Source organism: Hemiscyllium ocellatum, chromosome 1 (assembly GCF_020745735.1).
Source record: "Hemiscyllium ocellatum isolate sHemOce1 chromosome 1, sHemOce1.pat.X.cur, whole genome shotgun sequence".
Taxonomy (NCBI): Eukaryota; Metazoa; Chordata; class Chondrichthyes; order Orectolobiformes; family Hemiscylliidae; genus Hemiscyllium; species Hemiscyllium ocellatum.
In genome coordinates, this window is record NC_083401.1 from 158,509,508 (window position 1) to 158,532,748 (window position 23,241).

Here is a 23,241-nt window from a genome sequence, read left to right on the forward strand (position 1 = left end):
ATGAATGAGATGGATTATTTTTCCAAATAACAAATCAATGGTACTTACAATGGTTGCCATTAGGCGAGCATTTCATTTTAAAAATTCAAATCTCACCAGTTGCCATGGCAGGATTCAAACCCATATTCCCCGTTCATTTGCCAAGGCTTCTGGATTACCATTATGCTACTGTCTCCCTCAAAAAACCAAAACCTGGAATCTAACTCAAAAGTTAGAGCACTATCCAGCAAAGGCAACTGAAATAGCATTAAATATTCTCTATTGATATTGTTAAAGCATGTTAAAGCATCCCCCTGAGGTGAGATCTGATCCCCAGTGCTTTTTTAAAAAAATTAAACTTATTTTCCTAATTATCCTGTTCGGAGATGTTATTATATACCTCTGGAGCAAGCTGGTCTTGAATGCAGACCTCTTACTCAAGAGGTAGGAACACTACCATTCTGCCACAATAGCCCTCCTCAGTGCTTATTGGGATAGTACTACCTATCAATGAGGTAGTTGGTTAGCTTGCTGAGCTGTTGGGTTATCACGCAGCCATTTCACTACCATGCTGGGAAACATAATCGGTACAACTTCCGAGAAGCAGTTTTTTTCTGTCCTGCTTGGTTTTTGTGTGGTCCAGTCGGTTGGGGTGAGTGTCACTTCTGGGTCTTCTCTGCAGCAGTCCATACTCTGGGTTTGTGTGTTTGTTGGTGGCCTTTTTGGTAGAAAATCAAGCTTCTGAGAACTCTCTAGTGTTTCTGGTTGGCTTGTCCTAGAATGGTTACTTTGTCATACTCGAATTGATGGCCCTCTTGGTCTGTGTGTACAGAGATGAGGGAGAGTGGATCATGTCATTTAGTTGCCAATTAGTGTTTGTGAAGTCGGATGGCTAGGTTTCTTTCTGTTTGCCCATTGTCATGCTTGTTGCAGTTGTTGCAAGGGACTGGTTCTACATGTTGTGGGGGTATGGGGTCCTTTGTCCTCGTAAGTAGTTGGCGTAGTGTGGTCGTTGGTTGGTGTGCTACCATAATACCTTGTGGTCATAAGAGCCCTGGTAGTTAATTCTGATAAGTTCTTCACATAGGGTAAGGTGGCCAGTGTGTTGATATGTACAGTGTCTTCTTGGTGTTGTTTTCTACCAAAAAGTCACATCAACAAACAAAGATAGATGCAGTGTACAAACTGCTGCAGAGAAGACCTGGAAGTCAGATTACATAAAAATTGACCAGATTACATAAAAGCCAAGTATGACAGAACAACAGCACTTAATGGAAGTCATACTGACGATGTCAACCAGCATGGTAGCGAAACATCTGCACAATAAACCAGCAACTCAAGAAGCTAACCAACTACCTCATCCACAACCCCAGCTAAGGATCTTCGCAAAAACTTTAAATAACTATCAACGCAAATGAGAAAGCAGATGCAGGTGATTAATTAACTCGATAGTCTTCCTACGATTACTGTTATGTCCTCATGGTGCATTATCATGAAGCATACATGTCATATCAGAACTTAAGTTACTTTTGTTAATGTTAGTTGACCAGAGTAACAGTCACCCAAACGAAAAAGAAACAGCAAATCAAAAGACAAAGTTACTGAATTAGGATATTGCTGTTTTAACCTTAGCTTGTAAATTCGTCACAAAGCTCTAATTCAGTCAACTAATTAGTCACAAAACACATATTTGCATCATTTTAAATCCAAAAACTGTTTTTTTAAAATCAATCTGTTCAGAATCATTATTACATACCACTGGAGCAGGAGGGACTTGAACCTGAACCGCTCAGTCTAGGGCTAGGTGGACTACCATTGCATCACTATTGAATAACTAACTGAATTGGGAACACCTAAAGCAAGCAGGGGTTTTCAGTTAGGATCACATTTTTTTGGCATGACATCTTCGCTTATTAAAAGCAAAGTGAATATTGAATCAATGATGAACAGCTTCAGCAGGTTTTAAAATTGTGTGTTATTGTACTGAAGAATGAGTACAAACAAAACGTTTTCTCAACAAACCAAAAATTATTAAATCAATGGCATCTATATTATTGTCACAAGAAATTATATAAATGATTTAGATGAGAATATAGAAAGCATGGCTAGTAAATTTGCAGATGACACCAAAATTGGTGGTTTCATGGTTAAGTGAAGAACGTTATGTAAGATTACTTGATTAACTGGATCTGTGGGCTGAAGGTTGGCTGACGGAGTTTAATTTAGATAAGTGTGAGTTGTTGCATTTTGTAAAACAATCAAGGGCCAGACTGATACAATCATAAGTAGGGTCTTGGGTAGTGCTGTAGAAGAGATACCAAGGGGTGTAAGTACATAATTTGTCAAAGTTTGTGTCAAACATAGACAGGGCGGTTAAGGAGGCATTTGGCACATCTGCCTTCATTGCAGAGTCATAGAGATGTACAGCATGGAAACAGACCCTTCGGTCCAACTCATCCATGCCGACCAGATATTCCAATCCAATCTAGTCCCACCTGCCAGCACCTGGCCCATATCCCTCCAAACCCTTCCCAGTCATATACCCATCCAGATGCCTTCTAAATGTTGCAATTGTACCAGCCTCCACCACTTCCTCTGACAATAAATTCCACGCATTACCACCCTCTGTATGAAAAAGTTGTCCCTTAGGTTTCTTTAATATCTTTCTCCTCTCACCATAAACCAATGCCCTCAAGTTGTGGACTCCCTCACCCAGGGAAAACACCTTGTCTATTTATCCTATCCGTGCCCCTCATGATTTTATAAACCTCTCCGACGGTCCAGGGAAACAGTTCCAACCTATTCAACCTCTCCCTATAGCTCAAATCCTCCAACCCTGGCAACATTCTTGTAAATCCTTTCTGAACGCTTTCAAGTTTCACAACATCCTTCTGATAGAAAGAAGACCAGAATTGCACGCAATATTCCAACAGTGGCCTAACCAATATCCTATGCAACTGCAACATGATCTCCCAACTCTTGTTCTCAATACTCTGACCAACAAAGGAAAGCAAACCAAACGCCACCTTCTTCACTATCCTATCCACCCGCGACTCCACTTTCAAGGAGCTATGAACCTGCACTCATCGACCCACACTATTGTACTCTGAAGTAACCCTTCTTCGCTGTTCACTACACCTCCAATTTTGGTGTCATCCGCAAACTTACTTACTATATTACCTATGCTCACATCCACATCATTTACATAAATGACAAAACATACGGGATCCAACACCAATCCTTGTGGCACAGGTCACAGGCCTCCAGTCTAAAAGGCAGGCCTCCACCACCACCCTCTGTCTTCTACCTTTGAGCCAGTTCTGTATCCAAATGTCTAGTTCTCCCTATATTCCGATGGATCTAGCCTTGCTAACCAGTCTTGCGTGGGGAACTTCTCGAACGCCTTGCTGAAGTGCATATAGATCACGTCCACCACTCTGCCCTTATCAATCCTCTTTGTTACTTCTTCAAAAAAACTCAATCAAGTTTGTGAGACATGATTTCCCACGCACAAAACCATGCTGACTATCCCTAATCAGTCCTTGCCTTACCAAACACATGTACATCCTGTCCCTGAGGATTCCCTCCAACAACTTGCCCACCACCGGCGTCAGGCTCACTGGTCTATAGTTCCCTGATTTGTCCTTACCACCCTTTTTAAACGGTGGCATCACACTAGTCAACCTCCAGTCCTATGGCACCTCACCTGTGACTATCGATGACACAAATATTTCAACAGAGGGCCCACCGATCACTTCCCTAGCTTCCCTTTAAATATAGGAGTTGCAAAATCAAGTTGACATTGTACAGAACATTAATGAGGCCTCTTTTGGAATACTGTGTCCAGTTCTAGTCATAATGAAGGGCTTTTGCCCAAAACATCAATTCCCCTGCTCTTTGGATGCTGTCTAACCTGCTGTGGTTTTCCAGCACCCCACACTCAACTCTGATCTTAGCATCTGCAGTCCTCACTTTCTCCTTCCAGTTCTTGTTGCCCAGTTATGAGGGATAATATTCAGCTAGAGTAACTTCTCATTTCTGTTTTAAACCTGCCACCCCTTAACCTAAAACCTTGTGTTCTTGATTGCCCGAGAAGGGGAAACATCGATTCTACACCTAATTTGTCAATCCCCCTTTAGCAATTAAAAACCTAAATTAGATCTCCTTTAATCCTTCTTAACTCTAGTGAGTATAGATCTAAACTGCGCAATCTCCCCTCATAAGACAAGCCTTTGTCTTCAGGAATTAATCTCATGAACATTGTCTGAGCTGTCTCTAAATGCAATTACTTTCTGCAAGTAAGCGCACCAAATCTGCCCACAGTATCCCAGACGTGGTATCACCAATGTCTGTACAATTGCAACAACACTTCCCGACTTATGCATTTTATTCCTGTAGCAATAAATATCAAAATTTCATTTATCCTCCTTATTACTTGCTGTACTTGCTTGCTCGCTCTCTGCAACTCAGGTGCAGGAACACCCAGATCACTCTGCACCAAAGCAGTTGACATTTCTCCATTTAGATATGTTGCCTTGCTATTCTTCTGACCAAAATGGATAAGTGAGAGGTTATCCATCAGCCAGATTTTGGTCCATATAATTAACCTATCCATATCCATTTGTAACTTTTTTATTTCTTCATTGCAACTTATTTTCCCTCCTTTTTTAGTGCCATCTGCAAAGTTGACTGAAGGGCTTATGCTCGAAACGTCGAATTCTCTATTCCTGAGATGCTGCCTGGCCTGCTGTGCTTTGACCAGCAACACATTTGCAGCTATAGTACATTTCATCCGTGCACCTAAGTTGTTAATAACTGCAAGTTATCACTGTTAAGTCGAGACAATTTGTAAATAGCCAAAAGCATAATCTTAAAATCTACAAGCATTTAAAACTTGATGAAAACAAAATTATTTTTAAGCATATTTTGAACAAAGATAAACAGGTACTCCATAGGACAAAAGACAACCTCAGCAGCATGGGACATGACATCACTGACTGGACTAGCATTTATTGCCTGCCTCTCATCACCCTCAAGATGGTGATGGTGAACTGCCTTCCTGAATCACTACAGTCCATGTGCTAGAGGTAGACTCTCAGTATCAATAGGAAGGGAATTACAGGATTTTGACCTAGTGACACTGAAGGAACAATGATGTATTTCCAAGTCGGAATACTGAGAGGATTGGAGGAGAACTTGCAGGTGGATAGTGTTTCTATGTATAGTTGGTTCTGATATATCATGGAAGTTCCGTGCTTGTGCACTCTCTTATTTTAAGAAAACCGCGCAATAGGCATGCCATGTAAACTAACAGGGCCAGAAATGCAATACAGCCAATAAAGATAAAGGAAATTCACCTTCTACAAATAACAGTCTAAATTCTTCAATCACATTAAAACCAATTCACATCAAAGAATCGTGCGTCATAACAGAATCAACTACATCTGTTGCCCTTGTCCTTCTAGATGGAATTGATTGTGGGCTTCGAAAGTCCTACCTCAGGACCTTTGGCAATTTTCTACCATCAATTTTGTACAGTAGATAGTGTATGTTGCTGTTACGGAGCGTCGATGAAGTGATGTGGCACCATTCAGATTGGTTGCTTTGTCCTGGATAGTATCAAGCTTCTTGAGGTGTTGAACTGCACTCATCCAGGCAAGTGGAGATTATTCCATCACACTCCTAACTTCTGCCTTGTAGCTTATAGACAGGCTTTGGAGAGTCAGGAGGAGGGTTACTTATTGCAGTATTCCTCACTTTTGATCTGCTTTTGTAGCCACTGTATTTATATTAGTAAGTCCAATACAGTTTCTGGTCAATGGAAACGCCCAGGATATTGAGAATGGGAAAATTCAGTGTGGTAATGCCAATGAATGTCAAGAGGCAATAGTTAGATTGTTTCTTGTTGGATTTGATTAGTGCCAGGCATTTGTGGGGCATGAATATTATTTGCCACTTTTCAACCCAAGCCTGGATATTCTCCAGACTGGTTACATGTGGACAATGACTGCTTAATTACCTGAGAAGTCGCGAATGATACTGATCATTGCGCAAACATCCTCACTTCTGATCTTGGATGAAGCGGCTGAAGATATTTGAGCATACAAAACTGCCCTTAGGAACAGAGGGTTCTTGTGGCCCAGTGGTAGTATCCCTATCTCAAGTTCCAACTGCTCCAAAGGTCTCTCATAACACATCTCAACAGTTTAATTAAAATGTTCTATCCCAAGGAACTCCTGCAGAGATGTCCTGGAGATGACTAACCTCCAACAACCACAACCATCTTTGGATGTGCCAGGTATGTACTCTACTGGTTCTGTCGGCTGCCATTAAAAAAAAGTTTAATTTGAATATTTACTGAAAAGCTTGCAATTTCACTTAAAGACCACAAGTGGTAGAAATAAATTCATACTATTTGGTGGAAAACAATCTGATGTTGGGGCTCAGTTAGCTGCTGGCACAGTTTTCACCAGTGCAGTGCAGAGATCGAGGTGGCTATATAAACATGGAATGGTGAGGGATTTCAAAACGAGGTTGCAAGATTTAGAAGAAGTTCTCTAGCTGGGAGACAACATACGCTACTAAGCTCAGGAGTGACAGGTGAATGGCATGGGAGAAAATGAGGACTGCAGATGCTGGAGATCAGAGCTGAAACATGTGTTGCTGGAAAAGCGCAGCAGGTCAGGCAGGATCCAAGGAGCAGGAGAATCGATGTTTCGGGCATAAGCCCTTCTTCAGGAATGAGGAGGGTGTGCCAAGCAGGCTAAGATAAAAAGTAGGGAGGAGGAACTTGGGGGAGGGGTGTTGTGAATGTGATAGGTGGAAGGAGGTTAAGGTGAGGGTGATAGGCCGGAGAAGGGGTGGGAACGGAGAGGTCAGGAAGAAGATTGTAGGTCAAGAAGGCAATGCTGAGTCCGAGGGTTGGGACTGAGATAAGGTGGGGGTGGGAAATGAGAAAGCTGGAGAAATCTGCATTCATCCCTTGTGGTTGGAGGGTTCCTAGGCGGAAGATGAGGCGCTCTTCCTCCAGGCGTCGTATTGTTACGGTCTGGCGATGGAGGAGGCCAAGGACCTGCATGTCCTTGGCGGAGTGGGAGGGGGAGTTAAAGTGTTCAGCCACGGGGCGGTTGGGTTGGTTTGTGCAGGTGTCCCAGAGGTGTTCTCTGAAACGTTCTGCAAGTAGGCGGCCTGTCTCCCCAATGTAGAGGAGGCCACATCGGGTGCAGTGGATGCAGTAAATGATGTGTGTGGAGGTGTAGGTGAATTTCTGACAGATATGGAAGGATCCCTTAGGCCTTGGAGGGAGGTGAGGTGGGAGGTGTGGGCGCAAGTTTTGCACATCTTGCGGTTGCAGGGGAAGGTGTTGGGAGTGGAGGTTGGGTTGGTGGGGGTGTGGACCTGACGAGGGAGTCGCGGAGAGAGTGGTCTTTCCGGAACGCTGATAGGGGAGGGGAGGAAAATATATCCTTGGTGGTGGGGCCTGTTTGGAGGTGCGGAAATGACGAAGGATGATACGATGTATCTGGAGGTTGGTGGGGTGGTAAGTGAGGACCAGTAGGGTTCTGTCCTGGTGGCGATTGGAGGAGCGGGGTTCAAGGGCGGAGGAGCGAGAGGTGGAGGAGATGCGGTGGAGAGCATCGTCAGCCACATCTGAGGGGAAATTGCGGTCTTTGAAGGAGGCGGCCATTTGGGTTGTTCGGTAGTGATAAACTTCAAGAGAAATAGCCTGATGGAATGGGTGGACAAGTGGCAGAAAATAGGACAAATGGCCCAGTTAATTTGCACCTCATCTACTACCTTCAACATTCACTCCAATCAACCCTGGCACATTGTAGCTGCACAGATCAGTTTGCAAGATACACAACTCCTTGAAAAACAATTCCCAAGAGTATGAGCTCCACATCTTGAAAGACAAGGTCTAGAGACAGACTGAATCACCTCCTGCTGCAAAGTACTCTCCAACTCACATGTCACATTTCAAAACATAGTACTGACTCTGAACTTCACAAGAACACACTGGATATATTTTCATCAAATGAAAATCAGCACTTCATATGTCTCATTCATTGCATGGTCAAACAGCTCAGGAGAGAGAAAAAGTGCTGCCTTTCAGCAACTCCCATGTCCCATTAATGAACCATTTCCTTTTAGTAAAGCATTGCAATTTCATTGATCAGGTGTTTTCTTTGCAGTCAAATTGCTTTAAATTATTGTTAGCTTTCCATACAGCAAGAGAAAGCATATCATCTCATCGTTGGCAGTCCGGTAACAAATTGCCCAATAAATTGATATGAAAACAGAATGCTTTGAAGAAGCTCAGTCAGTCTGGTTGCATCACTGAAACTCAAGGCGAGACATCCACTGCTCAGTGGCCTCCTGAGACGGTCACTGGTTGCACTGCGAAAAGTGTCAGAAAAGCACCAATCTTCTTCGTGGCGTACTGTTGTATTTCTAAATCCTCATTACCTGTGGCGACAGGGGCAAAATTTCCTACAGAAAAAACAGGATACCCTCCAGCAACCGTCTGTGTGGGTGTCCTCCCACAGTCTGTGCATATGCAGGTTGAGTGGATGAACCATGTTAGGTGGCACAGGCTGGGTGAATTGGCCACTGTCAATGCAGGGGTACAGGAATTATGGCAGGGGGTGGGATGCTCTTCGGAGGGTGGGTGTGCAGTCAATGGGCCGAATAGCCTGTTTCCACACTGGAGGGATTCCAAAACCAGGAGTTGGAAGCATTTTGAGCGGAGTTTATTGTTTTTTGGTGGTTGTGGGGGGGGATTTATCGTTCACAAAAGCCCTTCATTGGGAATCCTGATGATTCTCCTGCACCCTGGGATGCTGCTGCCTGACCTGCTGTGCCTTTCCAGCACCACACTCTCGAATCTAATCTGCGGTACTCGCTTTTACGCCCAATTATAGTTCACAACCCGAACACTGCACTTTCCAATGTTTCCCCCCCCCCCCCCCCCTCTTCCGGACGCAGTTCAGTTGGCGGTCTGGGTCTCAGGTACCGGTCACGGTGAAGTTTCGCTTACCCCGGGCGTGAATATCAGGCCAGCTCCATGACTCCCCCCAGTCCCGCCACCGGCTGGTTGTCAACCGCCAACCGTCCTCGACGCGCTGACGTCAGACGCAAGTCCGCCGCTGGAGGCACTGCGCATGCTTGCGGCGGCGTGGGCTGAGAGGGAGCCATCTTCACCGGCTTTTTTTTCCTCTCTTTCCCCCGCCCCCCACCTCCTCTCCACTCCACTCCACTCCTGACGACCACGTTTGCACGGTGGGCCTCTACCGCAACCGTTAGGCAGAGCGGCGAAGCTGACCGGGGATTCGGCTCATGTAGTCGCTGCCGCCCGCAGCTGTCACAGCCTCCCGGCCCGGGTAAAGGAGAGACCTCCATGTGATTCATCAGGGGCAGGGCTGGGCTGGGGTGAGGTGAAGAGTTTGTGGGAGAGAGCGTGGACTTCATGCAGGCCTGGGGCCCATTGCCTGGCCTAGGCCGCAGCCGAGTCTACCAGTTATAGCAGCCTTTGGACAACAAGCACAGCCCTTGCTAGAGAGGGCGGCTGTGTAACTGGCCTCGGGCTTTGATGTATTTGTTCAAGCGGTTGGCTTTTTGCCCCAGCGTTCAAATTCTGAAGGAAGCATAGCCTTTTTTGAGTTACATGACCCAATCTTGCAGTGTTATAATCGGTCGCTGTCGGCGTTTGTGTTTGAATCGTGTACATCAGGCGGAAGTTTGAATGGGGCAATGACAAGTCTCTCTACAGAGCGCTAGCAGTTTATGAGAAGGGTTGCGGTTCCTTCATTCAGCTTTTTTTTTTCATTTGTCAAAAGTTTAATTTATTAGAAGCATTCGGGAAAAAGTCATTCAGGAACTTTTTTTTTGCTGCTACTGTGAATTCTTTATTTTTTATATTCAAATGCCTAAAGTTGTTATCATCTTAATTGAGTTCGCTTTAGCTTATTGAAGTTGGTTAAAAGTAGTTTTGCTTGTAGAAAACAAGGCTAATTGAAAACCTAAACTAATGTTTGCTGAGAAACAGGGTTTAAACATTAATTCACCTCCTTCCTAAGGAAACAGTTATTTTGTAAATATCAAAAGTTGCACGATTGTTAGTCTAATTTGAGTTTAGTATTTGGACCTGTTGCATTAATCTTTGAAATGATTTAGTTGTACAATACTTGATAAATGTTCTTCAGTTTATTGGGATATGCTTTGGGTTTTTTTTGCCAGAGACACCTCTGGCAAAGCCAGGTTTTCTTGCTCCTCACTAACATCCCTCAAGATAGTTGGAACTGCTGACTTGAACCTCTACAGTTTGTGGGATGTAAGTATGTTCAATGCTGTTAGAAAGGAAGTGCTTGGATTTTGATCTAACGGCGAGATAGTTTGAAATCAGGACATGAAGGTGAGAGGACCTTAGTGAAGTGGCAATCACAATGCAAATGGCAATAGTCAAACTGAAGAGAGGTTGTAGGCAGAGGTACTGAGCTGGCTACTGAAGACCACTTGAGTAAACAGCTTAGGAGACCTTAGGGTTTTTTTTTAAACAGCCTGAACAAGTGTGACCAGCTCTCTCTCATCCATATTTCAGGGTTTTGATTTTGTCAGTAGCATCAGAAGCTATTGGGTCTCAACAGAATTGGAAGCTTGAGCGACTACCTCCTGGCTGCTACTCTCTTCTGAATATTCTCTATTTTATTCCGCTGGATTGGAGAACTGCATGTGAGGATCTCTGAATTTTTCCTGTTGTTTTGACAAAGGGTGTGTTTGTGGGATGTTAATATATTCGAACAATTAATTATTGTACTGTTATTCTGTTAAGTTCTCCAGTAGAATTAAGTCATGCTAAATTCCTCGTTCTTTGGTTGTATTTTAACTACAGTGTTCAAATAAATTGTTCTGCTTTTGTAGCAAAGTAGTTTGACCAGTCATGTTTCATCTGCAACACTCACTTTTATATTTGTCTTTTAAAATAAAAAAAAAAGTTGGATCCAGTCTATGTTAAAATATTTTGAGGGAGTCTAATCTGGACCATAACATCAAATCTTTGAGGAGAAAGTGAGGTCTGCAGATGCTGGAGATCAGAGCTGAAAATGTGTTGCTGGAAAAGTGCAGCAGGTCAGGCAGCATCGCAGGAACAAGAGATTTGACGTTTCGGCCATAAGCCCTTCTTCAAGCCCATTCCTGAAGAAGGGCTTATGCCCAAAACGTCGAATCTCCTGTTCCTTGGATGCTGCCTGACCTGCTGCGCTTTTCCAGCAACACATTTTCAGCATAACATCAAATGGCAATTTCTCGTCAAGTCAGCCATCAGTCATCATTATGCAGAGTGTAATAGCAAGTGATTTTTTTAAAAGCAGGATTTATTTAATTGTGCTTACTAATTAACAAGCAAACCAGATATAAGGTTTCTGAGGATTCTTGTCATTTGGGGGTGGCACGGTGGCTCAGTGATTACCACCGCTGCCTCACAGCGCCAGGGAACTGCGTTCTTCTAGCATCGGGTGACTGTGTGTGGAGTTTGCACATTCTCCTCAAGTCTGCATGGGTTTCCTATGGGTGCTCCAGTTTCCTCCCACAGTCCAAAGATGTGCAGGTTAGGTAAATTGGCCATGTTAAATTGCCCATGTTGTTAGATATGTTAGGGGTAAAGTCAGGGAATAGGTGTGGGTGGGTTACTCTTCAGATGGTCTGTGTTGTCTTGTTGGTCCGAAGGGCCTGTACCATACTGTAGGGAATCTAATCTAATCTTGCACCTTGAAGGGAGGAATTCTTTCTCTGACCACTTTATCAGTTTCTCTCCATTATTTCTCTGTCTGTTTTGGCTGTGCCTGAGGTCCAATCAACTTGCTCACTCTTTCAGAAGAAATTATCGAGTTCTATGTAACTCTCGCACAGGTACATGAGCATCAACAACAGATCGTGGATGAGATTCTCTAGCCTTTACCAGTTCTTGCTGAATATTGTTTTTCCCCAAGACTATAATTATCCTAATCCCATTTATTACTGCTTTAATATTAACTTAAACTCACTTTCGACCATTTCTAGTCTGGGTCAAGATGGATTTCGTCCTAGGGTCTTGAGAGGTGGCTAATTGGTGAGTAGGTCCATTCGTTGTTAATTTTCTGAAACTCTTTAGTTTCATGAGAAGTTCCAACAGACTGGAAAATGGCAAATATAACCTCTTCAAAAAAGGCAGCAAAAGGATATTTTATCAGTCAGTTAGCTTGATGGCTAGCATATGGAAGTTATACATTGTTGGAGATTGTACCTATGTACCTGAGGTAATCTGGAAGATTCGTCACGGTTTCATCAAAAGAAAGTTCTGTTTAGCCAATTAATAAACCTCTATTCTTACAATTAACTCCAATAAAGTTATGAGGGGCATGGATAGGGCAAATAGACAAGATCTTTTCCCTGGGGTGGGCAAGTCCAGAACAAGAGGGCATAGGTTTAGGGTATTTAAAAAGGACCCTAAGGGCAACTTTTTCACGCAGAGGTTGATGCATGTATGGAATGAGCTGGCAGAGGAAGTCTTTGAGGCTAGTACAATTTCAAAATTTAAAAGGCATCCGGATGGGTATATGAATAGGAAGAGTTTAGAGGAATATGAGCCAAGTACTGGCAAATGGGACTGAATTAATTTGGGATATCTGATAGGTGTGGACAAGTTGGATCAAAGGGTCTGTTTCCATTCTGAACATCTCGTACTCTGAGTAGTACACATTGTGGATAAGGCGGAGCTTATTGAGTAATTGACCTGGGTTTCCAAGGGCTACTGCACAAAATGTATGCTCATGATGTAACTGGTAACATATTAGTACAGAGAAAAGATTGACTGGCAGAAAATCATACTCAGTACATAAAGGGTATTTGGCAGGATGTGATAAGTGGGGAGGGTCCTCTGTTAAGACATCAGCTTTTTACAACTTATATCAATAACTTAGATGAAGGGAGTGAAAGATATGGTAACTAAAGTCACAGGCAGCGCCAATTGATATGAAGAAAACTTAAGGAGTTTGCCGAAAGATATAGATAGTTTTGAAAGTGGCAAAAATCTAATAGTCATAGAGATGGACAGCACGAAATAGACCCTTGTGTCCAACTCGTCCATGCTGACAAGATATCCTAACCTAATCTAGTACCGTTTGCCAGCCCTGGTCCATATCCCTCTAAGCCCTTCCTATTCATATGCCCATCCTGATGCCTTTTTAAATGGTGTAATTGTACCAGCTTCCAACACTTCCTCTGGCAGCTCATTCCAAACATGCACCACACTCTGCGTGGAAAAAGTTGCCTTTTAGATCTTTCCCATCTCACCCGTAACCTATGCCCTCTAGTTCTGGATTCTCCCAACCCAGGGAAAATACCTTGTCTATTTACCCTATCCGTGCCCCTCATGACCTTATAAACCTCTGTAAGGTAATCCATCAGCCTTTGGCGCTCCAGAGGAAAAAAGCCTCATCCTCCAGCTCAAATCCTCCAACCCTGGCAACATCCTTATGAATTTTTTCTGAACCCTTTTCAAGTTTCACAACATCCTTCCAATGGGAGGGAGACAAGAATTGCACATATTAGTCCAAAAGCGGCCTACCCAATGTCCTGTACAGCTGCAACATGACCTCCCAACTCCTGTGCTCAATACGCTGTCCAATTTAAAAAAAAGAGGGAAGTGTTATGAAAATGTGGGTGTACTGTACCTTTTAAGAGAGTTAAAAGCAACAAAACTACCTGACGGAACCAAATGTTCTGAAAAGAAATATAATGTAATATTTGGTCAAACAACTCGTTTAGTTGGTTGCCTGGAAACGACAAAACAGATTCAAATTAGGCCAGTTTAAATCCTACCCCAAAAAATACTAAACTCCAATCCAGTATTAATTTAGTATATTGACAACATTAAAAGCCAGTGACACGATCCGATGCTTTGGAGGTATAAGACTAGGTAAAATTGAATAGTTGAGCAGAAAAACTGCTAAGCCCCAGCATATAAAAAGACTGCCTTAAAAAATAGCTCTCTTAAAGATACCTTTATTGATCAGTAACCTATGAAGCAGAAATCCCTAAGAAGAAATGAAGACAAAAATACAGAAGACGAAAGCTGTTTGGTTTTGAGAAGTTTGGTTTTGTAAATCTTAATCGGGAGTTTTATCGGTTACAGATAGGTTAGAGGAAGGAGTTGTAAATAGTTGTTCGTTAATTATTCTCTTGTACTTTAAGAAATAAAATTGTTAATTTTTTACTTTAATTGATGGCCGATCAAATTTTCACAGATTGCTTCACTGGATAATTTTTTTTCTGTGTTGCCGGTTTGAATGTAGCAGGAGAGTTTACCCCATTTTGTAACAGAAGGTTGCAAGAAAATATGAAGTTGTTAGCTAGCTAGTGGATCTAGATGTCCAAGTTCATAAATAGTGTGCAAGTACACCATAATATTTGGCTTATTGTCACATGTACCTATATACAGTGAAAATTTTTGTTTTGCATTCAAAAGGGCTAATGCCTGAAACGTTGACTTGCCTGCTTCTCTGGTGCCTGACCTGCTTTGGCTTTTTCCAGCACCTTGCTTTTTAAGATCAACATATAATGACATACAGATCATTGGGTGTTTGGACAGAGTGAAGAATGTAAGGTTATGACTGCACAAGAGGTGCACAAAGTAAGATCGACATTAGATTTGAAATTAGAGGTCTCTTTAGCAGCCTAATAATAGGGAAGAAGCTATCTTGAACCTATTGGTATGTGTTTAAGCTTCTGTATCTTCTGCTTGATGCAAGAGATTGGAAGAGAGTATTACTGGAGTGGGACAGAGTCTTTAGTGATGTTGGCTGCCATAAATCTCATTAGGATATGTTGTGGTTCTGTTCACCGAGCTGGAAGTTTTTGTTGCAAACGTTTCGTCCCCTGGCTAGGCGACATCATCAGTGCTTTGGAGCCTCCTGCGAAGCGCTTCTTTGATGTTTCTTCCGGTATTTGTAGTGGTCTGTCCTTGCCGCTTCCGGTTGTCAGTTTCAGCTGTCCACTGTAGTGGTTGATATATTGGGTCCAGGTCGATGTGTTTGTTGATGGAGTTTGTGGATGAATGCCATGCCTCTAGGAATTCCCTGGCTGTTCTGTCTGGCTTGCCCTATGATAGTAGTGGTGTCCCAGTCGAATTCATGTTGCTTGTTGTCTGCGTGTGTGGCTACTAGGGATAGCTGGTCGTGTCGTTTCGTGGCTAGTTGATGTTCATGTATGCGGATTGTTAGCTGTCTTCCTGTTTGTCCTATATAGTGTTTTGTGCAGTCCTTGCATGGTATTTTGTACATTACATTAGTGTAAACTGCACTCATCCTAGGCAAATGAAGATTATTGTGGTTATCCTTCTTATACAGACCACAGAAGGACCCCAGGATGCAGGTTAACTTCATGTTTACTCAAAGAATCTCTGCCCATCTCCCTCTAGTCTGAGGACTTCTCTGATTATGTACAGAAAGCTATTGACCATTCAGCCCCATGGTCACATGTATTTAAATTTAATTACTGGACCATAAACAGAAATCTTGTGTTCTACGTCCTTCTCATTCCATTGTACAGACATGTAATATATTCTCCAGTTTGCTATCCATGTTGATACAGGTCTTAGGGTGTACAAGGTTCCTCACCAATCATTGCTGCTGTGTATCCATGTAGTGTAAAAGGTTCTTGCCTGCAAAAACATGCATTGCAGTACTAGCTTGTCTTATTCCTGTTGGTATCACTTCTTTACCAAACTTTGCTGAATTTCTTCTACAATTTACCACTGCCGTTGACCTTGCCCAGTAAAACGTGGAAGAGTACAGCACCAGAGCAGATCATTTGGCCCGTGTCTGTACCTACATGGTGCCATTCTAACTAATCCCTTCTGCTTACATGTGGTCCATATCCCCCTTTCCCCATTCACATGTCTAAATGTCTTAAACAGTGCTGTAAGTATCTGATTGGCACTGTGTTCCAAGCACCTACCACCTGTGTGTTTTTTTTTGAAAAAAAAATGCTCATTCTCTCTCATCTCCTTTAAAATTTGCCCTCTGGTATGTGACATTGCCACCCTTGGAAAAAGATTCCGGAAATCCACCCTATTTGTGTTCCTCATAATTTTGCATGCTTCTATCATGGTACTCCTCAGCCTCCGAAGCTATAGCAAAAAACAATCCAAGTTTGTCCAACTTGTCCTTACAGCTCTCCAATGCAGGCAACATCCTGGGTAAACCTCTTTTGCACCCTCTCCAAAGCCTCTACATATCTCCTATAGTATGATAAACAGAATTGTATGCAATACTCCAGATGCAGCCTAACTACTTACAGCTACAATATGAAATGCCAATTTTTAAACTCAATGCCCTGACCAAGGCAAGGATGTTCCATGCCTTCTTTACCACCTTATCCATTGTGTTGCCACTTTCTTGGAGCTATGCACTTGCACCCCAAGATTCCTCTGTATATCAGTGCTCCAAATGTCCTGCCATTTACAAGATATTTTTATCCAGCATTTAACCTCCAAAGATGCATCACCTCTCACTTCTCCAGATTAAACTCCCACCTGCCATGCCTATGCCCAATTTTCCAACTGGTCTAGTTCCTGCAGTATCCTTTGACAACCTTCATCACTATCTACACCTTTACCAATGTTCATGTTGTGATTTGGAGATGCTGGTGTTGGACTAGGCTGTACAAAGTTAAAAATCGCACAACATCAGGTTATAGTCCAACAGGTTTAAATGGAAGCACAGTAGCTTTCGGCGCTCTGAAAGTTAGTGTGCTTCCAATTAAACCTGTTGGACTATAAGCTGGTGTTGTGATTTTTAACAATGTTCATGTTGTCTGCAAACGTATTAATCAGAATACCTACATTTTCATCTAAATTATTTATTTATTTATATTACAGGCAACAGGTTCAGCACTAATCCTTGGGGGACACATTGTTCATAGACCTCCAGGCAGAAAGCACCGTCCACAAGTATCCTCTGTATTTTGTGACCAAGCTAATTTTATATCCAACTTGACACTGTGGGTCCCAAGTGACTCAACTTCTGGATCAGCCTTTCATGAGGGACTTTGTTGTCTACATGGATTACATTAAAACATTTGACAAGCACTGTCCGACCCTCATCAATCGTCTTTCACTTCACAGAAAACTTAATTAAATTTTTGAGATACAACCTCCTCTATACAAATCCATGTTGATTATCCCTAACAAATGCACTCTTCTCCAAATGTAATTAAATCCTGTCCCTAAGAATCTTTTACAATAATTACTGATATTAGGCTCACTTGCCTATTACCTCCTTGATTATCCCTGTTGCCCTTCTTAAACAGTGGAGCAACATTTTCCAGCTCCACATTTCATTGACTATTTTCAGTCTTCTGGGACCTCGCCTGTGGCTAAAGGGAATACAAAGGCCTGTGATACAACTCCAATAATCTCTCCACTTACCTCCCTCAGTATCCTGGGATAGATCCCGTTAGATCCTAGGGACTTATCTACCTTATTTTTCAAGACTCCCTACATCGTTGTGTTAATATCAACATGCCCCTTCTTAATATTGCCATCATTCATATCCTGCTCCTTGGTGAATGCCAATGCAAAATACTCGTTAATGGGCTCGCCCACTTTACCTGGCTCCATGCATAAATTCCCTCCTTTGTCCTTCAGTGCAGCTACCCTTTCCCTAGCTACCTTTTTGCTCCTAATATGTGTATAAATGCCTAGGGATTCTCATTAATCCTACTTGCCAAGGATATTTGTGGCCATCTTTTGCCCTGCTAATTCCTTGTTTAAGTCCTTTCCTTTTCTTTTATATTCATCCAAGGCCTGGTTTGGTTTCAAGGGCTTGGCATATGCTTCATTTTGCTTTTCAACTTTCAATATCTCTTGTCATCCAGAGTTACTAATCTTCCATCCTCTTGGGAATGTGTTGGTCCTGAACTCTGATCAGCTGGCATTTAAAAGACTCCCACTTGCCAGATGTGGATTTATCCTCAAACAGCTGCCCTGAATCTAATTTCTCCAGTTCCTGCCCAGTACGATTGTATTTCGCCGTCCATTAAGTTAACATTTTCACCTGAGGATCAGTCTCATCCCTAACGATTGTATGTTAAAACTTATGAAATTATATCACTGTTCCCAAAATGTTCCACCGCTAAGACTTGGCCAGGTTCATTCTGCAATACAAGGTCTAGTATGGCCCCTTTCCTATTTCGACTATCCACCTATTGTTTTAAGAAGCCCTGCTGGATGCACCTAACCATTTCTGACCCAACCAAACCCCTGACACAGTCACAGACAATACTGGGAAACTGGAAAGCACTCACTACAATAAACCTTCATTTAAGTCTTACCATGCTCTGTCTACATATCTGCTACTCTCCCAAGTGACACTAGCAAACCTTCCACAAGGATATTGGTGCCTTCACCGTTTAGGTGCAAGCCATCCGTCTTGTGCAGGTCTCTCCTGCCCTGCGAGAAACCCCAACGATCCAGATATCTAAAGCCCTCCTCTTTATATCAGCTCTTTAGTCATGCATTTAGCTGTATTATCTTGCTATTTCTGGTGTCCTCAACATATGGCGCAGGGAATAATCCTGAGATTACAACCCTTGAGATCCTGCTTTTCAACTTGCTACCTAACATTCAAAATTTCCTTTTGCAGGATCTCCACACACTTTCTGTCCTACATTACTACTAATATGGACCATAACATCTGGCTGCTCACCCTCCCCTTTCAGAATGTCCTGTGACAATCTTGACCCTGGCAACAAAGCATCTTGGATTTTCACTCATGACCCCAAAAATGCCTATCTAAAACACCTGACTAGAGTGCCCTATTACTACTGCTCACTTGCACTTCAGCCCTTCCTGATCTGGCGGTTGATTATGTATTACAAGTTTCATAAAGCTACGAGAACTGTTAACATCGAGTTTTGAACATCTACTGAACATACTAAACTAAGCATAAAGCCAAAATCCTCAACTAATGGGTTTGACCAGCATTAACTATCAGGTCATGCCAGGCATGTTCTCCTAGTTTTTGAATTTCTTCTGTTTTGTTTGGCTAAACCATTTTAACCAGTTATTTTTCTACTATATTTACTACATAGAATTGATCTGAGGTTTGGAAACAAAGAGGGAATTTTGTGGCCAATTTGAAAGAGAGACTCAAGTGCCTTACTCTCAATGGTGATGTACTGTATGGAACTTTGAATCACAGTTGTTACTGTGTGTTGGAAGCAGAAGGTAGGCTCCCAAATGGAGTAAATATCCATGGATAACATGGACAAGTGGTGTTCCACATCAGTTTGAGTTGAGAAAGGACTGTAGGTGATGATTAGGGTTTCACTGCCCATCGCTGACTGGATGCCATGAGACTTCACGTGCACGTTGAGCACTACCAGGATCATTCCTTCCCAAATAGTCGCAACCAAGCCCCTACCTTGATTGATCCTGCTCATGAAAGCAGACATATGTAGAGGTAGTGATTGAGGAATCTGGAACATTGGAAGTAAGGTATGATTCTGTGGGTCATCTTTCAATTTTGACATTGCTGTGTCTCAGTGACTTTGAAGGATTGACTAGGCAGGATGTGAATTTATTTCAGTACCTAGACCAGTTCTTGTAGTCTATTCTGTTGTATTGGTCCAACGTTTTGTTAGCGATTCAATGTGCCTGAATGCCTTGTTATACTGGGTTTGAGAGAGCAGTAAGAGTCAGCTCATTGTGTATTTCCCATCATAAGTAAGCTAGACTAGGTAAGGATGGCAGCTTTCCTTCTTGGAAGAGCTTTCGTGAACTTTGATTAGCTTTCCATAAATTTGATAGCTTCACAATTGTGGTAACAGATACTAGGTTTTGTTTTAGACTTATTGAATTTAAATTCATCCAGATCACCAGTTGCTTCCAAAATTGTCATTTCATTTTCAATATTATTATTGTTTTTTGAAATTTTTAGTAATATGCGTATTTATATGAATGATTTGGATGTGAATGTCGGAGCATGGTTAGTAACTTTGCTGATGACCCCGAAATAGGTGGTGTAGTGGGCAATGAAGATCATGATCCGAGTACACTGGGGCCTTAGTCAGAATAGCCAATGGGCTGAGGAGGAGCAGATGGATTTTAAGAAAGATCAATGTGAGGTGTTGCATTTTGGTAAGGCAGCCAGGACAGGGATTTACACAGTTAGAGGTGGGCCCCTGGCATTGGTGCTGAATAAAGAGACCTTGGAGTGTGTAGTTACTTGAAAGTGGAGTCACAGTTGGCAGGGTGGTGACAAAACTGTTTGGCCCCATTACTTTTATCGGTCACAATACTGAGCATAAGAATTGGAACACTGTTCTGTGGCTGTACAGAATACTGGTGAGTCCACTTTGAGAACACTGCATACTGTCCAGATCACCTTTCTGTCGGAAGGATGTTGCTAAACTTGAGGGTGCCGAAAAGATTTACAAGAATCTTGTCCGGACTGGAGCGTTTAAGCTATAGGGAGAAGCTGAAAAGGCTGGGGCTTTTATCACTGGAACTTCAGAGGCTGAGTGGTGACCATATAGAGGTTTGTAAAATAATGAGTGGCATGGATACGATGACTAGCCAAGGTCTTTTTGCTAGTCTGAGGGTGTCCAAAACAAGAGGATGTAGATTTAAGGTGAGAGAGGAAAGATTTAAAAGGGACCTGCGGGATATGTTCACACAGAGGGCGGTACGTGTATGGAATGAGCTGCCAGAGGGAGTGGTGGAAGTGATTACAATTACAGCATTTTAAAAGGCATCTGGAGGGTTTATGAATAAAGGGATATGGGCTAAATACTGGCAAATGGGACTCGGTCAGATTGGGATGTCTGGTTGGTATGGATTAGTTGGACCCAAAGGGTCTATTTGTATGATTGTGACTCTATAATGTTACATACTGATATACTTTTCTCCTGTAAATGAGGCTTTTCTGATTAATGGATATTTTTGTTGTTGTTCATAGATTGTGACAGCTTTCTGGCATGATACAAAGCTTTTCTTGTCAAGATACGAGCTCACTGAGGCAATATGGCAGATAAGCTAACCAGAATTGCCATAGTCAGCCATGATAAGTGCAAGCCCAAAAAATGTCGTCAGGAGTGCAAGAAGAGCTGTCCAGTAGTTCGAATGGGTAAGCAGTTTTGTTTTTCTTGTATTGCTGTAGGTGGATGAAAAGAAAAATAAATTTATGCAGATCTTTTAGTGGCACTTTATAGTTCTTTATGATGGAAAGAGATCAATTTGTTGCTTACTTTCTATCCCTTTAAAATTTTTTAGTATGTCTGTAATGTTAATAAAAACCCTACGTTTTTAAACAACTATTGGTGAGAACAAAAAGTGCCCGAAATCAGTGAAGTATAAATATACTTCATATTTCCAATTTAAAAAAAGAACTGTCACTTGCATAACCCCTATCGTGTAATTAAAAAACAATATGCCTCGCGAGCATTATAAAACAGAATTAAGATAGATGACCAAAAGCATAGTCAGAAAGGTAATTTTAAAGGAGGAAAGAGAGGTAACGAGGGGGTTCATGAAGAGAATTATGGAGCTTAGGGCCTCAGCAGCTGACAGAACAACACTCAACAATGGTGGAGTCATTAAAATTGGAGATGCACAGGAGGCAATCCTTCAAAGGGTGCTAATGTTTAAGACATAGTGCGAGGCCAAGGATGAACATTTTAAAATTAGAGGCATTGGTTTACAGAAGCTGGAGTAGTTTAGTGATTGGAACTTGGTGAAAGTTAGAATATAAGTGACAGCAGGTTGGGATGACCTCAAATTTCCAGTTCTGTTCTGTACGTGGCAGAATGTCATGATAGAATGCATTTGTGATGTGAGATGGTGATATTTAGTTAACTACATTCAAGTCTGAAACACAGCCTTTTGATTTAACTGCTGAGAATTACGGTAGTGCAGACCAAGTTAACCTGCCCTTCAGTTTTCTCTCCATATTTGTGCTGAGATTTCAATTATAAATCTCTTTTTGCAATGAAATATGTTCCTGATGTCTATATTACACGTAACTGACTGTGTGCAGCACGCTTGGAAAGCATGTGGTTTTTAGTTTTGACATACGTTGTTCTGGAGTCACAGATGTACAGCATGGAAACAGACTCTTCGGTCCAACCCGTCCATGCCGACCAGATATCCCAACCCAATCTAGTCCCACCTGCCACCAACCGGACCATATCCCTCCAAACCCTTTCTATGCATATACTTATTCAAATGCCTCTTAAATGTTGCAATTGTACTAGCCTCCTCCACTTCCTCTGGCAGCTCATTCCATACACATACCACCCTCTGTGTGAAAAAGTTGCCCCATAGATCTCTCTTACATCTTTCCCCTCTCACCCTAAACCTATGCCCTCTAGTTCTGGACTCCCTGACTCCAGGGAAAAGACTTTGCCTCTTTACCCTATCCATGCCCCTCATAATTTTGTAAACCTCTGTAAGGTCACCCCTCAGCCTCCGCTCCAGGGAAAACAGCCCCAGTCTGTTCAGCCTCTTCCTGTAGCTCAAATCCTCCAACCATGGCAACATCCTTGTGAATCTTTTCTGAACCCTTTCAAGTTTCACAACATAATTCCCATAGGAAGGAAACCAGAATTGCATGCAACATTCCAACAGTGGCCTAACCAATGTCCTGTGCAGCTGCAACATGACTTCCTGTACTCAGTTGACCAATAAAGGAAAGTATATCAAACGCCGCCTTCACTCTCCTATCTACCTGCGATTCCACTTTCAAGGAGTTATGAACCAGCACTCCAAGGTTTCTTTGTTCAGCAACACTCCCTAGGACTTTACCATTAAGTGTATAAATCCTGCTAAGATTTGATTTCCCAAAATGCAACACCTCGCATTTATCCGAATTAAATTCCATTTGCCACTTCTCAACCCATTGGCCCATCTGGTCAAGATCCTGTTGTAATCTGAGGTAACCCTCTTCGCTGTCCACTACACCTCCAATTTTGGTGTCATCTGCAAAATTACTAACTGTACCTCTTATGCTTGCATCCAAATCATTTATGTAAATGACAAAAAGTAGACGGCCCAGCACCAATCCTTGTGGGACTCCACTGGTCACAGGCCTCCAGTCTGAAAAACAACCCTCCACCACCACCCTCTGTTTTCTACCTTTGAGCCAGTTCTTAATCCAAATGGCTAGTTCTCCCTGTATTCCGGGAGATCTAACCTTGCTAATCAGTCTCCCATGGGGAACCTTGTCGAAC

At 42.5% G+C, this 23,241-nt stretch overlaps 2 protein-coding genes across 7 annotated transcripts in view; one reads left to right on the forward strand and one right to left on the reverse strand.

Moving 5' to 3' along the window:
* Positions 1 to 9,096, reverse strand: part of anapc10 (anaphase promoting complex subunit 10) — a 43,261-nt gene extending 34,165 nt beyond the window's left edge. For all 3 annotated transcript variants that reach the window (XM_060832886.1, XM_060832896.1, XM_060832904.1), the window contains exon 1: positions 9,017 to 9,096. The gene's annotated coding sequence lies outside the window, so the exon portion shown is untranslated. The remainder of the gene's footprint in view (positions 1 to 9,016) is intronic.
* Positions 9,097 to 9,152: 56 nt separating this feature from the next.
* Positions 9,153 to 23,241, forward strand: part of abce1 (ATP-binding cassette, sub-family E (OABP), member 1) — a 65,015-nt gene continuing 50,926 nt past the window's right edge. Inside the window, exons 1-4 of one of the 4 annotated variants that reach the window (XM_060827057.1) lie at positions 9,153 to 9,359; positions 10,577 to 10,707; positions 12,034 to 12,082; positions 20,973 to 21,140. In XM_060827057.1, the coding sequence (XP_060683040.1) occupies positions 21,038 to 21,140 (103 nt within the window). In that variant the 5' untranslated portion in view covers positions 9,153 to 9,359; positions 10,577 to 10,707; positions 12,034 to 12,082; positions 20,973 to 21,037. Of the gene's footprint in view, positions 9,360 to 10,576; positions 10,708 to 10,727; positions 10,747 to 12,033; positions 12,083 to 20,972; positions 21,141 to 23,241 lie in introns of those variants that run through there. The other 3 variants (XM_060827048.1, XM_060827041.1, XM_060827068.1) reach the window with 3 other exon arrangements.